Genomic DNA, 17,100 nt, shown 5'->3' on the forward strand with positions numbered 1-17,100 from the left:
ACCGCCCCATAGCCATCACTTCCATACTCTCGAAGGTATTAGAAAGGGTGGTTAACAACAAATTGCTCACATATCTCGAGAATAACAATATCCTAAGCGATCGGCAATATGGATTTCGTCGAAACCGATCGTGTGGCGATCTACTCGGATATGTAACGCATATTTGGGGGCGGTACATGGAACGTTTTGGTGAAACCCAAACCGTTGGGTTGGATATCTCCAAAGCCTTTGACAGAGTCTGGCACCGGGCGCTTATCGGGAAATTACCATCGGGTGGGGTCCACCCAACCCTGCATAGTTGGATTGCGGACTTTCTGAGGGGAAGAACAATTCAAACCGTGGTTGACGGCTCTTCTTCCTCACCGCACCAAATCAATGCGGGGGTGCCACAAGGATCTGTGCTGTCTCCGACGCTGTTTTTATTGCACATCAACGATCTCGTTGAATGTGCACCAATTCACTGCTACGCTGATGACAGCACCGTTCACGAGGGTTATCTTTTTGACAGGCCCCCTTCCACCTATGATGTCCGAACAGCTCGGGAAGTTTTGAAGCGAAAAATTGACCACCACCTAGAGATGGTTCGTGCCTGGGGTAAGGCCAACTTGGTCAGTTTCAACGTCTCAAAAACCCAAGCGTGTCTGATTTCGGCTAAGAGGGAGATCAATGACTGTCTGGTGCAATTTGATGGGAGCACTCTCCCCAATAAAGACTCCATTGAAATGCTTGGAGTTACTATATCAGACCAGCTCAAGTATCGGGGATCCATAGAAGCCCGAGTAAATCAGGCCTCCAAAAAGTTGGGCGTCTTGTACAGGGCTAGGAGATTCTTCAACAGTGACCAGCTGCTGACCCTGTACAAGTCTCAAGTCCGCCCAACTATTGAATTTGGGAGCCACCTTTGGGCTGGTGCCCCAAAATACTTGATAAACCTGCTTGAGTCTGTGCAAAGGAGAGCGATCCGTCTGATTGACAATCCGTTGTTAACAGACCGATTGCCTTCTCTGATGCATAGACGCAATGTAGGCATGCTGTGTCTGTTCTACAGGTATTTCAATGGAGCCTGCTCCAAGGAGCTAGCAGCATTGATTCCTGAAGCACCGGTGCACGTGCGCGAAACTCGACAGACACGAACTGAACACCCGTTCACGGTTGACGTTGGCTTCATGAGAACGGGCCGTTTTTACGACTCGTTTTTGTGTAAGTCGGCTCGTATGTGGAACGAGCTACCGGCATCTGTTTTTCCTCCCTCCTATAATCCGAGCCTCTTCAAGGCCCGCATTAACAAATCCCTTCCTACAGCCCCTACCTTACTCCGCCTCACAACGCCGCCCAACCGGGTGGTGACATAGTTCCCCTGTCTGTGCACTGCACAGGCAGGGACACTCTTGTGAGGTGTCACATAAAAATAAAAAAAATTTAAAAAAAAAACAAGTGGTCTAAGCTTGGTAACGTTAAATCAAGTAGGTACCAAGGTTTTAATAAACAAGGCGAAGATAAAATATGTCATAAATTTATTTTTTAGTTATCAGGGTTAAATAAAGAGAAACAATCCCACAATAAATAATAATTGTTTACAAGATTACGCAGTATTACAAAGTTTACAATTCTTTTAAATGACAGACGAATAACAATGATTACTAAACTTGTATTTATACACAATTATTACTGTTTGCAAAATTTAAAGAACTCCCATCAAAATTATTATTAAACATAAAAAAGGATAAATAAAAAGAAAATAAATTCATGTAGTAAATTTTTAATACTTTTTAAAGGAGGGGTTAATATCCTATTGTTTTTTTTTTTTAATTTTATTGCAGATATTGTGGTGAAGATGTTTGAGGTTTGTTGCCCTGTTTTTATAAAAGATATGCAGTATAAATTCAATTCATGAATTAAAAATAGAAAAAAAAATTATCATAAAAGTCGAAGCATTGTGGCAATTGACTGCCAATTATTAAAGCATAATTAATGTCCTTCATTGTGGCGCGTAATTATAAATGCATATAGCAAATATCTATATTTAAAGTATTGAAATCAAAGATTAACCAACGCTGCAAATGCCTGCGCTTGCCCTAAATACAACAAAATATTTTCTTTTGAAGTTTTAGCAATAAGTTCGGTAATAATCATTGGCTAAATAATAATATTCTGGGCATTGGGAGGCATCAAAGGATTACCGACTGGCAGATGTTCAGGTAACTGGATTTTAAGCGGGACGTTATTTAGAATGATTCATTTCCAAATGCAACTATGTAAAAACCAAAACAAATCGTAGCCCTGAAAGATTGCTAACTTGGGCAACTAAACTCTAGATGTTAATTTGTATAGCTTTTAAAAACTTTCTCCCGTCTTGTTTAATAGTAGCATTTGTTTGTGAATCTAGGATTGAATGAAGGGCGCTAAGCATAAACCTAGTTTACATGCGAGATGTTAGTTAAATTAAATTGTTCGTAGCACTTCATCACTGCGCACTAGTTGTTTGATACCAAGACATTGCTTTTTGTTGGCGCGGAAGAATCTTTCTGCTCTTGTTGCGGTATCTCATCTTGTCCTCGAATACGGATGTTGTGGGTTTCCTTGTATTCATTAATTTCTGTTCCCTTTTTGGTTAGCTGTTCAGTGAGAGAACCGATGACCTTTGTTAGCTGGTCTCGGTTTGAAGTGAGGACGGGCATTACATCCTTTACTGTCCTCTCACACAATACTCCACCGATCATTCGGAAACATTTCCTGTCTTCGTTGACCAGTTTAAGTGTCTCTATCACTATTCTGAAATAAAACAAAATAATTCAAATATTTTTCCAAGCACCCTCCCAACAAACGAAAAAACAGTTTAGATACATATTAATTTAACAAATGAGGCAATCTAACGATATTTTGGGGTTATTTTATTGTTTATTACACAAATTCATCAAATACGTTTCGATAGTTATTAAAAAAATATCCAATTTAGTGGCATGTGCTTTCATTCTTACTTATGTTCATTGAGATCCATTTCTAATTCCGAAAGTTTGTTCACTAGATTTCGCTGCTCATTACGCAGACCCTGAAAGCCGGCAAAAATCTCCTCATTTGTAGTGGGTTTCGAAGCCGTTTTAGAAGCCATTTCGATATGGTTTTGTGAGTGTAAAGTACCAAAAAAACTTCTAACCTTAGCTCACTTAGCTGTCACCGCTATTTTTTTTAACAATTGTCCATAGAAAGGTGTAACAAAAACCATTGAATCAAAATTAAATTTATGGCTGTTCAGTGATCACGTTAAAAATTTATGTATTATTTACAATTTATGATGTCACCCGTTTTACATTATTCTCAGTTATAATTTTAGGTAATTATTTCCCTAACCGCCGCACTTTTCGGCATAGATTATGGAAATTTCACTTTGTTTCAACAATTACTACAAGAAACAATTATTTTATATAATTAAATATAAATAGAATTATAATGCAACGTTTACCAACAAGATTTTGAATTCCATTCAGATGATTAAGATCTACTCGATGATAATCCTGCCCGCTTGTTTCTATGGGCGGGTTGACATTTGACAAATTGAAAATTGACAACTTGGCTGGACATACAAATTCGTCAACCTGAATTTCAAATTTGCCTATTTACTTAAATTTTTACTAAGCTGGTTTTATTTTTCCGTGTATGCTCTGGTAATTAAAGCACATTTCGCCTCTTTGGTAGTAGTCCACAAACGGACAATGTTTTCAATTTCGTGCTTGTTTTATTTTTAATATCTCCAAATGAAAGTGGGAGTATCTTAAAGTCATTTTATGACAGCAGTTTCCAGTAGAAGTATTTAGTGCTTTGCATAATGGCTGCGATACGCCATAGCTTACAGAAAGAAGTCTTCGAAAGTAGTGCCGAACGATTACTAGTTGTGTGTGAAGTATCTAAACTGCTGAAGAAGAAGAAAACATGCTATTTGTGCATTGTAAACAATACCGACTTACCAACATCGGTGTCTATCTGCCAAGTAAAAAGAATTGATAAAAATACATTTAAAAAAAAGAGGACATGGTTATTGAGTGAGATAAAGAGTGTTGACGGGGGAACCGATGCAACAGTAAGTTTAAATAGTAATTTTATTTTACATTTAATAATAATAATTAATCCCACACGTCCCATATAGGTATACACATTGATTGTAAAATGTACAATAGATATGTGAATATAACGATTTTATTTGGAAATACAACGTCTGCAAATTAGCAATTTTTAAGAAATACCAGAGATCTAAAAATAAACAACAATTACGTGAATTCAATGAACATTACGAGATATAAGATAATCCAAAAATAGATTAAAAAATAAGCAATTAATACTCAAGAAAATAAGACCCGCCATAATACAGGGGCATCCCTAGTATGGCATCCTGGCTCCAAAGACCCGGTGTCTCATCAGGCCGGTGAATCCATTTAGTCCTAGTTCCGTGAACATTGTCTATAAGCTGCTGTATCTTTTGTATCCAAATATCGTTGCTTCCACCGCAAAATTACCTAACTGACAATTTTCACTTTTTGGACTAATGATGCAAATTTGTCTGCAATTATGACCCTTACGTCCATACAAAATTATACAATAAACAAAAATATGGTTTTTAAAACAAAATTCAAATACTAAATTACCTATCTGACAGCTTTTCATTTGTGCCTGCAAAATTATCTAAATGCTATTTTAACTTGAGAGATTTCACGCATTGTGTTGCGCTGCATTCAAACTCCAAAATTGTAATTTAAAATAGAATTTACAATGCAACGTGAACTGTGACAAATATATAAGATATTTATAAATCCATTTTATACATGAAATACACTTATAACTAGTCAATTATGTTTAAATATAACAATTTATTGAACTTGTCTGTTATAGATTTTTGCAAGTTAGAATATTTATGTCACCGCCATTTTTTTAGCAGTTATCAAATTTTACATCATACATAATGAATGAGAATAACTTGTCTGCCGTTGATATTGAGCAACTTCTGCTGATGGATGATATTATTACATTTCCTTACGATGATCCTGGGAATGAATTAAATTTTTTTTTTTTTTTGTAATTATTTTTTATTTTTAATAATATGTTTACATGGTACTATGTTTCATTTTACATCTTGTATTTTTTTACTACTCTTCCATTGAAAGCATTTGCTTGTGTATGGAAGGGGAGTGTACAAAAATGTTGTTGTTAGTTGGTACTTAAATAATTCTTTTTACATAAATGTATGTTTGCTGTAGTATTTTTTTTGATAGTAGTGAAGGATAATATATTAATTTATTAAATTTAAAAAAGAAAGAAATGAAATAAATAAACTAATGAAATGATTATCACTGAGGAAAAAGTGTCTGAAAATCTAGATCCGGATAACGAAGCTGTACCAGAATGCAACATTTCATATAATTCTGAAAATAATAGAGAAAGATGTATCTGTTAACCTAGATTCTGATTACAAGGCTGCATTAGAATGCAGTAGCTCAGATGATTCAAATTCTGATGGCGATGTCCCAAGGAAAACAATTTCCTCCGAGTACGAGTGTTGACAATATTGAAGATGTTAGTTTGGAAAATGATACTAACATAGTAACAATATCTACAAGAGAAACTAACAAAAGAAGGAGAATGCAGGGAAAGGATTATATGGGTTTAAAAAACAAAATGATGGAAAATACTTGTTGAGTGAATCCCACCTATTTGTTCTTCCTGACTTCTGCCTGACTTCTAAAAACAAACATTGTCATGAATTTAATGATAATCAGAGGCAACAAATGTTTACTTATTTTTGGTAAAATATGAAAAATTATATATCAGCTCTTTAACAGATAGTATTCCTACAAAGCGGCCTTCTGTCTGAGAGTCAAGAAGGCAATATTCTCATGTTTACTACTTGAACAATGGTAAATAAAAAAGCAAGTTTGTAAGAAAACATTTGACAGTATTTTTGATTTAGATCCAGCTACTGTCACAAATTGAATTACAGCCTTCAAAAGTGGTATGCACACACACACATCCAATTCGAAAGTCCCACTACGCAGACGCAATAATAATATAATTATGGAAGAAGGGCGAAATGTAATGATAATTTTTTTAAAAGAATCTAGCGAAGCTTCCGTCACATTAATGCAGGGCATACGTTCACTATTGATATGCAAGCTGTAAAACTTGCCCCCTGTTTTGAAAGCAAGTGCACTTTATTATAAAACAAAACTTTGTGTCCACAATTATACGATTTATAACATGGTAACAAAGGATTGCTTTGCTATTGCTAACTATGGGATGAGTGTGAAGGGCGTTTGATTGCCAATATATTTTCTACAATACTTGTGAAAGTTTTAGAATCATACATAGCAGCTAACACCCAAACAAAAATATAGTTTTGTACACAGATGGTTGTGGTTATCAAAACAAAAACACAACTCTTTCAAACGCACTACTTAGATTAAGTTTAACTCACATTAATATAGAAATAGAGCATAACTATTTAGAAAAGGGTCATACCCAAATGGAAGTACATAGCTGCCATAGTTTAATTGAAAGAAAACTTCAAAATAACTAAATCTACTTCTCAACCGATTATCTGGGAGTATGCAGAGAAGCTAGAATTTCTCAACCCACTTCAGTATTTAAGTTACGAATATTTTTTGAATTATGACGATGTTAATGTCTATAGTTCAATTCGTCCAGGACATAGACGAGTTGATCCAACAGTAGCAGATTTAAGATGCTTGCAATATTTGGCTGGTAGACTTAACTTTAAACTTAATTATAATGATTTGTGGAAGCCATTATCAAAGCCACCAGTTTCAACCTTAAACGACTACGCTCAACCAGCACAGCTGTATAAGAGACAGATAAAAATTAAACAAAATTGAAAAATTCAACCACCTCCAGGATTTGAAAAGTGTCCTTCCGAAATTCTGTTGGGAGTTTTATGATAAACTTTTTCATTAAATATTATAAGTGTCATAGAACAGTGTTAAGTTTTATATTATTTTATCAAAAATCATTATTATTTGATAGACCGAAGACGTCTAATTTCTTAATTTTTTGTTCATCTTGCTGTTGATTTATTTTATTTTCGTCTCTTTAGTGTTATAAAACGAATATTATGTAAATATTCTGTTCTGGAAGTACTACTAGGTAGTAAATTTTACGTGCAAAATTACATAAGTGAAAAAATTTTTCAATGCAAAAATACTTATCTAAAGCTGCCACTACACTGTTTAAAAAAAATATATTTTGTCCAAATAAAATATAATGAAAAAAATATTCATTAGATACGTCTTTTATTAAAATAAAAAAATCAGTCTAATTATAAAATGGGAAGGTTTTTTCGCTTTCCTGAAAAAGTACATTTTTGGAGTTAGTTAATTTTGCGGTGGAAGCAACGATATGATTCTGCAGGCGTCATTATATTAGATTCTCAGTCGTTCCATGGAGCAAGTTCAGTGGTGGCACCATGTCTCATACCTACACAGGTCGGTACAAAATGCATTGAACAATGTTTTTTTTAACATTATTGCTGCGTTTGCAAAATCTGCGGGCAATCATATTAGACACTATGCTGAGACTTCTCCTTTATCGTTTAATATCACCACCATCCGATGGGTTAATAATTTGATTAATAATGTGCCCCAAGTATTTTATGTTCGCACATGTCATTCTTGCCTCGTTAAGGTGTACGGGGGGTAAGTGGAGAGCCATTTCAGAGCGCAACACTTCCATATATCTCCGTTTGGACATTTGTGACTGAATTGTGATTTGTTCACCTGTTAATGCCATGATATCTTTTAAGAGACATGTGACATTTACGTGTTCGAAATTGACAGGCGGTAGTTTGTGCAGATTCTGAACCACAAAGGTCGGTAGAGCTTCATTTTCTGGCTCCTTAATAAATTCTTGCACTTCTTACCTTCGCCTTTCCTTATAATCCTGCGCTCAACTGTTTTTGAGCGCAGGATTATGTATTTCACTGCACGGAATATCTTTCGCAGCCTCCACTCCGACTTCTGAAAAATGATTGGAGCATATTTGGACAGTGGTTAGTTTGTCTAAGAAAACAATTTTGTTTTGAAGAAACAGATGTTCATTAATAATAAATTTATCAATTTTTTTCGAATTATTCATATTGTTTTCGTAAGCGGTGGCTGCTTATGCAATTCGATTCTGCGCACGAGCAGATCCGATCCTGCGTACGAGCAGACTCTCATGAAAACATGTCCTCGGCTCGCTAAGCCCTCCACCACTACAGAAACGACATTTTTCGCTTATCGTAAAGGTAGTAGAAGATTTTCAAATATTGTCAGGTTATTTGTAACCTGGTAATGTTTGCCCTGCTTTAAAAAAATATATATTTATTTATTTATTTATGGACAATTTGTATAGCGCCGCTTTTGTGAGATATCACCTCAGGGGCACTTTACAGTTGATGCAGGTATTACAAAAAATATAAATATTACAAAAATAAACTGAATTTAAGTTAAGTAAAATGAAGTACAGAAACAGGTGACACGATGATAGAAGATGGAGACTCTGCAGCAAGAATACCAGGTGGTGAGGAAACTGGTCCAGCTGCTGCAGCGAAAGAGTCCACCGCGTCCACCAACAGTGCCAGCACGAGGTTCGTCATCCGTCCAGGTATGTGTCTGCTGCTAACAAAGCGCTGACACAATATCCTCTCACAGATACCAGACCTGTGACGTTCGACGAAGATAGAAAATGGAGACTCTGCAGCAAGAATCTTTGGTGGTGAAGAAACTGGACCAGCTGCTGCAGCGAGAGAGTCCACCGCATCCAGGTGTGTGTCTGCTGCTAATAAAGCGCTGACACCTCACATAGATAAGAGACCCTGGCAGCACTGCTGTGACGTTCGGCGAGTTCATCATTCATCTCCATGTAATCCTGTTCCTGGTGATTGTTGAAGTGGTGCATTCTGCCCGCAATAAAAAGCGACGGGATAATAAATTACCCTGGGCTTAGCAAAACACTTGCCTTCAGAGTTTCCGAGAATTCCGTTGAAAACATCTGGGGTGCATTTACAGATCGACGTTCGTTTCGAATATCGAATATTTTTGAGCAAAATTTCCGAATATTCACTTTTAAAACACTGCACTCAAATCACATATTATAAAGTTCTAATAACTGGTTGTTAAGTTTATTTTTATTTAAGTTAAAATGTTATTTGATTGATTTTAAAAATAAGTGAAAGATTTATTTTTGGGGGCTTGAGAATGTTAACGGCCCTTTATTTTTCACTAAAATAATCATGGGGTGTAATCTTCCTTACAGTTGTTCCACTTTTAAAAATAGCCTGCAAAAGTAAAGGCACCTGCTCAAACGATTTGAAAAGATTCTTTTATAATTTGATAATTTCCTCATTTTAAAGCGTTCAAGCTGAAATTATGTTGTTGGCACCTCCACTTTAAAACATTATTTTCATAGAGCTTGACGCTAGACATCACCGCCGAGAAGCTGTACAGATGGGTGGCGCTGAGCGAGCACGACCGCCAGCACTTTGTCACGGCGCTGAATCAGATGGTGACCCACAGCAAGGTGAAGGTGGACTTCTCTCAGTTCCCTGACAAGTGGCTCGGCTCACAGTCGCTGCAGAGTCCCGATAGTCCTCTCATCATCCCAAGTAAGTTTACATTATAATTATATATATACATTATAATTTAATTAAATAACACTACTTTATTGTGTACAGGGTGTCCCTAAAGTCAATTTTATCCCTTGGAGAGCTGATAGACCAACTCATGACGAAACAGAATATCATGATATGATTTTAGTAAAATATTCTTAATTTTTGAGATATTGGCACTTTTATGAATTTCGTAAAAAATAGACATCTCCAATCAGTTTTTGGATTACCACAGTTACATAATTTCATATTCTAAGAATCTAGTTTTTATTAAGCAACCCTGAATATCATTTAATTTCAAAAAAATTTAATATAAATCAAATTTAATAATATTATAATTAAGTTCTGCAAGTATTTTGGTTTTTTATTATTGTTACTGCTGTTTCAGCTTTCAAGGCCATTTTCAAACTGTGGTCATACCACATTTAGACGACTTATTTATATCATTATATTTTGCCCGTTTCGAAATTAAAATTTTATTATGTCTAAAATGATTTATTACCAGTTAAACCGATTTACTGATAAAATAATTGTGTCAGTAGATTTCTTATTCTGTGGGGTATTTTGAAGTCTGTTTTCCCCACATTAATATAATCTTAATTGTTTAATAATGACATGATTGCTATTAACTTATTTAAATGTGATATATTGTTTAGGTTTTTGTGAACATAGTAGTAGGGAATAAATTATTTTCCTTACTTTATTAATTAATGTTATATTAGGGTCTTTGGTTTGTTTATTGATTTCCAATTGTTCAAGTAAATTTAATCTAAGGCCCTTTCTATAAGTAAGCATTTAAGTTCGTTGTTGTCAAGCGGAACATGATTATTCACTATGAGATGTTCTGCGAATTTTGAAAAAATGCTTTTATTATTGTAACATCTTATATCTTTGAATCTAGTTGCGAAAGCCCTTCCCGTCTCTCCAATATACGTAGAATCCGAGTCCGAGTTAGCGTCCTTGCAGAACTTAATAATAATATTATTAAATTTGATTTATATTAAGCTAAAAAAAAGCCCTGATATAGATATAGATAAATACTAACAGCGCCTAGGAAATAAAACAACTAGTTAAGGCGTCTTAACCAGCGGACGAGAATTCAAATTTCGCTAAAAGACCGTCTCGCGATCGGACGTTCTTTTAGACCGAGACAGAAATACCGAATTCATTCCACTGCAAGCCGTACACCCGCGCGGCTGACGAAAACTACAGCATGGTTCCGATGAAATAACTATTATTGTTTTTGAATTCTCGGTTGTAGCTTTCTTCCTAATAAGTAGTTACATACATATTTGTAAATTATACGTCGGAGTGCGTAAACATAAATAAATACAAATGCAGTGCGTTGACATGGTAGATATAAAATATGTAGGTATATGAATATACATTTAAAAAAAATTCAAATATTTGTTTAATTTGTTTTTTTTTAAAATTTGTTTTACATAGGTTTTCCAAAAGTGAGTAAAAATCTTTTGTTCTACATATTTATTCGTTTGTTGAAAGGTATTACCGGTTTAAGCCAGTAAGTTTTATTTCTAATACTTATCTTTAAAGTATTACTTGATTTGATACGTATGACATTGAAAAGAGGGTTTATTCCTTAAAACTGAAGTAGTATATATATTAAAACTAGGTTTTATTTCCAATTATTTTCTACGGTACCTACCTACATATGTACTTATTGCGATTACGATTGCATTATACTAATTACGATTGCATAATATTGTATCGCTTTCATGTATTTATTTTCATGGTTAACGGAGCGACCTGACTCGTCTAATTTTCGAAATGTTTTTAAATTCACAAGGTAAATTTCGATTGAAAAATGATAGGTTAGTATGTCAAAAATAACCTCGTCTTTTTTCCTAAAACAAGAAGCTCAATTCAAAATATGACATTATGAAACTGACAAAAAGTAACACAAAAAATATTAAATATATTGAATTATACCAATGTAATAGTGAATTGGACAATAAGATAGAAATTATGAACAATAAAATGATTTGAATCGCACATCACGAATCAAAATTCATTTGGTTCGTGGCACTTTTTTACCACCAATCACAAACAGTTTCACGTATTTTGGCATAAGTTTTAACATTTATACATGAAACATTGATGACAGACATAAACTCCTGATAGCCCCCATAGTTGATTCTTTTCCCTGGAAATTAAACAACACAAAATTATCGCCAAATGTTATTAAAAATATGTGCTTATTCTGACTTATTCTTTCGAATGACCCTGTAGCATATAAGTACGTACAGTGTACACGGATAATTAAATATCACCAACCTTTGTTTTTTTTGAAAATATATCTCCCACGTATGTGTTTGATGTCGTAGTTTGTATTTTCTAATAAAACTTTTGTTCCAAGGGTATTTTCCTCCCCATTTTTAAGCGAGGAATTTCTTTAAAATGTTATTAACTAGACCGGCGTGGACTACACGTCCGCTCGCCGCCCGGTCGCGGCGGAGAATGACAAAATTTTGTCTTGCGCCAAGTTAATAAAAATGCACAAACCGCGAATCGAAATAAATTACTATTATATACTTTAAGAATATATTTTTTGGTCATAAATTATTTCTAATATTTCAATAATGTCTTGGTAAATTATTTTTGTAAAAAAATCTGAACTACTTATACCAATTTGTAAGACCATAAATAAATAGTCAAATTGAGGGATTTTCGTCACAAAACGCGTGTTCGGATTTATTTATTAGTAATTTTATTTGAAATAAAAACAAAATTCTAATACATACTTTTGGTAGATAATTTATTGATTGTTTATACTGTATTATTATATGATTTGAAATATTTGTTGTATAATACAAAATTCACCCTTGAAAATGCAACAAATCTGCGCAACGTCCAACGGTAACACTTCATTATGAAATGAAAATAAAATTATTTTCAAAATTTAACATCTTGCTTTACTAGATAAAATAACGATCTTTCAAAATCAATTTGTGTTTTTTTCTAGAAAAGTTTCCATACATCTAAAACTGGCCTCAAAATGCCAAATTTCAGGTCAAGTCTACCTATTTCGCCTTAAGGCGATGCCATGCGTAGTGATGCAAAATCATGTGTTTTTGGTTTGAAAATTTGGTCGCCTAGAAATGTTTCAGATGCTTTAATTAAATACTGCGAGTAGAATACATCTTGGCCTTTGAATTAATCGAGTATTTTTTAGATAAGTCTTTTTATAAGCCCAGAAAAAAATAATGTAAAGGCTTACGAAAATTGCTTTAAAGTTCAAAATCGAACTCGAATCAAAATCACTTACGAACCAATTTTCGGTTATGATTTTATGGTATAATGTGGCAAATTAAGTTATTTATAAAATGATTGAAAAAAAAAATATTTATGCCTGAACATCCACAAAATAAAATAAAAGGCACTTTTTGGCCATGTTTTTTTCTTGCATAAATCAAAACAGGCGGATGGTGTTAAGCGGGAATTTAAACCTTATCGCCATCTACGTAAGGGTTGTTATTGATAGCGGCTCAATTTAAAATATTACACGACCTAGTGCATCGCCTTAACTTCAACCAAATACCCTATAATATTAATAATACCTCATTGACATATATTAATTAGACCCATACATTCTGATGGCAACATGCTACACTAGCGCATACTGGCGGTATGATCTGTACGCCTTGGTTTTCTCTCATACATTTTAATGTATTTGATGTAAAATTATTTTCTTTATTTTACGTTAATAATATAATATAAGAATGTCACTTAAAACTCTTTTGTTAACTACGACATTAAATTAAAATATTATTATATCACATTGCTCTCGAGAGGTTAATTACACAAAAAAACAATAATTTCAATATTGAAAACTGAATATATTAATTAAAATTTGTATTGTTGCAAAATTTTAGACCGATACAATGTAAATCACACCCCAAGAGGTCCACAAAACACGCCAAGCTATTACGTAATAAACATATATAGCCTACTCCTTTTTTTGCTCATACATAAAAAAATATTAAAGCGTTTATTAACTCTTTCTTTGATGCTTTAGAAAGATAATAAAATACTATTGTGAGAAATTTTTCAAAAAGATTTCAATATATTAATGGGTAAACTTTTTGAATTCCGCTGCATGCTGCAGGTGCTTTAAAAAACAACACATGATTCAACTTAAATGTCAAATGGAGACCACTATTTAAGTGTGCGGTATAAGTAAACATGCACAAAATAGGTTTTTAGAGTTTAGTTTGGGTTATTTTAATAATTTGTGCATATTTCCTTACCTTCAAACTTAACTTTGATTGAGAAAAAATGGAACTTCAATGCGTCTGTTACCATCTCCCACCACATAAATAGTTATTTATTTATTAATTAATTAACGCCCTTTTTCGGGGCTTTTACATATGAATAATAAGAAATGTACATAACTGAATTGCTTCATTAACAACATTTTATATTTGTTTAAAGATAAATTGAAGATGTCCACTGACTTGATATAATCGTTTCCCTCCATTAGTATTCTGGGAAAAGAGGAATACATATGGTAGTTAGTCCCAGAATTTCTGCACTGAAATAAATCTTGAGTTCTAGTATTACGTTGTGGAATCCGGAAGCTTATCGATTCTAGCAATACCGGACTATCAAAATAAATCATTTAGAATTTTATATAGAAATACCAAGTCAGTGAAAATTCTTCTGTCTGACAATTTGATCATATTCATATAATTTAACAGAGTATTGTAGTTCAACATAATTGCTGGAATACCCATTTTAAAATTTATAAAATGTAAGAATTTGTTTTGTACTCTTTCAACAGCTTGTACATGTATACATTATTATGTGGGTTCCAGACAGGAGAATTGTACTCCAGTTGACTTCTTATATATGTAAAATATAACAATTTAATACACTTTATATTGTTAAAATTTCTGGTTAGCCTAGTTATAAATCGGTTACCGGTCGGTGGCTGAGTTGACATCGCGTTTGGGTCCCACCTAGGCACAGTGTGTTTAATTCCTCAGCTGACTAAGTCCTCCATCATAACACATGTAACATTTTCCGCTTACTGTGGCGGTAGTAGGAGATTAACAGTATATTTACAGGGTATCCTAGGAATGAATTTGAAATTTTTATTTATTATGGATTTACAATATCAGCATTGCCTTGGTCAGAGGTATCCATGCAATTATTACACCCCCAGTGGGCCATAAAGTCTGACCCTTTCTTTAGAGCTCAGTGCAACAAATTTTTGGGAGATTTTAAAATAAACAAATAATAATCTAAGACTTCGGAAAGTAGGTACTTAAGAGAATTGGTCAATGCAAATGAACCAACACTTAAACATACATTTCACATTGAGAAATAATTTTTAATCCTAGAATTCGTGACATCATTGAAGGACATTGTGTTTATAAAATCCCAGGCTGTTAGATAAATTATTTTACTTGTTTGCAGATGTGGAGAAAATATTATGTTATGATGATGTTAAAAATGGTGCGAAAATGAATCTTATGTCTAAATTATTTACAATAGGTACTGTCGCATTAATTCTGGAAAGACCAATCTTTATTTTTCTAAAGTAAAATATTATATCTTCTGAAAAACTACACTATGCTGCCCTAATTTTGTGATGTGATTCTACATGATGGTAGGAGTATAATGTTTTTTTTCTATACCAAAAGACATCCCTACTAAAAATCCTTAGTGTGAGGTACAAACTTACCCGATAAATTCATTGGAAGCTTGTCGAGAGTGAGTGTGGCAACATTGCATATTTGGGTTTGGCCCATATCCACAGAAACCGCATGTAAACAATAACATAGTTTGACATTTACAATGTGCTACAAAATCGTATGTTATAACCCATATTCAAAAAGAGAACTAAAATAACCAAATGTAGTCACACTTTTTATTCCCGGTACGCGGCATGTGCATTTCCATCATGTAGCCCGTAAACATAATGAATTTCTGCCCGTTCTTCGTGGGTAAAGCCAGGCATTATAACACAGTAATTAAATAACAAAATTACGCCCAAAACAAACAATATGTCTTAGGAGAAAACACGCACTGAATAAAGTTGCTCTTTTAAGTAAGATATAATATTTATTTTTCGGAATAACTTTATTGAGTAAAACCTCAAATTGTAATATTTAATTATTGAAGACAATATTAGCTATTTCTAAACGAAAATCTGAAACAGAAAAATCAGAAAAGGATACGGTCACATCTAGGACACGAACCCAGGACCCTTGTCTTTCCGGGACACCGCTCTACCGACTGAGCTAATGGGACCCTATCCCCCTCGGTCACTTTTAACTGTATCATACTTCGAATAAGAACTACCAACATTGTCTTCATTTTTTCACCGCACATTTTTATTGGCAACTATCTTTATGTATGATCGCAAGATTCAACCCGAACTAAATGCAATCTAGACAGCGTCTTTTTTTTAGATAAACCTATCTTATTTTTTATTATTTTTAATGTGATACATCTATTGACTTTTTCTGCAAGTCTAGAATGAATATTTATTTTTCGGAATAACTTTATTGATTAAAACCTCAAATTGTACTAGATGGTCCTAGATGTGACCGTATCCTTTTCTGATTTTCTTGTTTCAGATTTTCGTTTAGAAATCGCTAATATTGTCTTCAATAATTAAGATATAATAAATACACACTAGATAAAGTTATGCTACGTTAACAATTTTTGACTATGTCAACCAATTTTTAAAGTCGTAGAACACTACTTAAATCAAGTACATAAAATTATCAGATCACTTTAGTTATGCAAGTAAAGTTGCATTCAAATTCAACACTTATTGACGCAGAACGGTAAATTTGGCAACAAAGCAAAATAATAATGCCAGCCACATACAGCAGACCCTTTTACCTGAAAAGTACCCCTAAAAGTTGTAATTTCGAAAAGGTTATTTATCTTTTTAATCACCCCCGAAGTTAGTGCACTTTACCCCCGGACATCCTGTATTATTTAATATCTTGCAAGGTTAATGTGGTACATTTTTTTTAAAGTATGAGTTGCCAAAATTAACTAATTAAAAAAATTTATGAATTAGGCAAAAATATTTTCTTCCAAAGTTATAGGCACTGTTAGTCCTAGTTTAGACTATGATCAATAGCAGGGTTCGTCAGGGTTGCTTAATAAAAATTAGAATCTCAGATTATGTAATTTTGTAATTGTGGCACTCGAAAAACTGATCTAAGATGTCGAGTAAACTAAGGACATTTTACTAAAATCACATCACGATTTTCTGGTCCGCACAAGTTGGACTATTAGCCCTCCATGGAATAACGTTGACTTTTGGGATACCCTGTGTAATTTAACCAGTAGTAATTATTCGTTTCTGTTGATTTATTTGGCCAGAATCACATTGTTTAATGTGACCAACACATGTTACAGGCTTACGCAAAAATATTCCATTAATTTGGACTAGGTCCAATTTGAAGCAG

General features: G+C 33.7%; 2 protein-coding genes across 2 annotated transcripts in view; one reads left to right on the forward strand and one right to left on the reverse strand.

Annotated features, from left to right (window-relative positions):
* Nucleotides 1-1,632: 1,632 nt before the first annotated feature.
* On the reverse strand, nucleotides 1,633-3,160 carry Pfdn2 (prefoldin 2). Its single transcript, XM_089637053.1, has 2 exons — nucleotides 2,979-3,160; nucleotides 1,633-2,772 (listed from the first exon to the last, which is right to left on the reverse strand). The coding sequence occupies exons 1-2, from the start codon at nucleotides 3,107-3,109 to the stop codon at nucleotides 2,475-2,477; spliced, it is 429 nt and encodes a 142-aa protein (XP_089493179.1). The 5' UTR covers nucleotides 3,110-3,160; the 3' UTR covers nucleotides 1,633-2,474.
* Nucleotides 3,161-3,548: 388 nt separating this feature from the next.
* The window catches only part of Sec3 (exocyst complex component Sec3), a 35,968-nt gene continuing 22,416 nt past the window's right edge, over nucleotides 3,549-17,100 (forward strand). The window contains exons 1-2 of the mRNA XM_089637334.1: nucleotides 3,549-4,075; nucleotides 9,448-9,643. Coding sequence (XP_089493460.1) covers nucleotides 3,824-4,075; nucleotides 9,448-9,643 — 448 coding nt within the window. The 5' untranslated portion in view covers nucleotides 3,549-3,823. The remainder of the gene's footprint in view (nucleotides 4,076-9,447; nucleotides 9,644-17,100) is intronic.

Source organism: Hesperophylax consimilis, chromosome 11 (genome assembly GCF_061612785.1).
Source record: "Hesperophylax consimilis isolate HC1 chromosome 11, BYU_Hcon_1.0, whole genome shotgun sequence".
NCBI classification, from domain to species: Eukaryota; Metazoa; Arthropoda; class Insecta; order Trichoptera; family Limnephilidae; genus Hesperophylax; species Hesperophylax consimilis.

Coding starts and splice junctions, on each gene's coding strand:
- Pfdn2 (XM_089637053.1), bottom strand. CDS start 3,109: ATGGCTTCTAAAACGGCTTCGAAACCCACTACAAATGAGGAGATTTTT. Junction 2,773..2,978: donor ATGGATCTCAATGAACATAA/GTAAGAATGAAA, acceptor GTTTTATTTCAG/AATAGTGATAGAGACACTTA.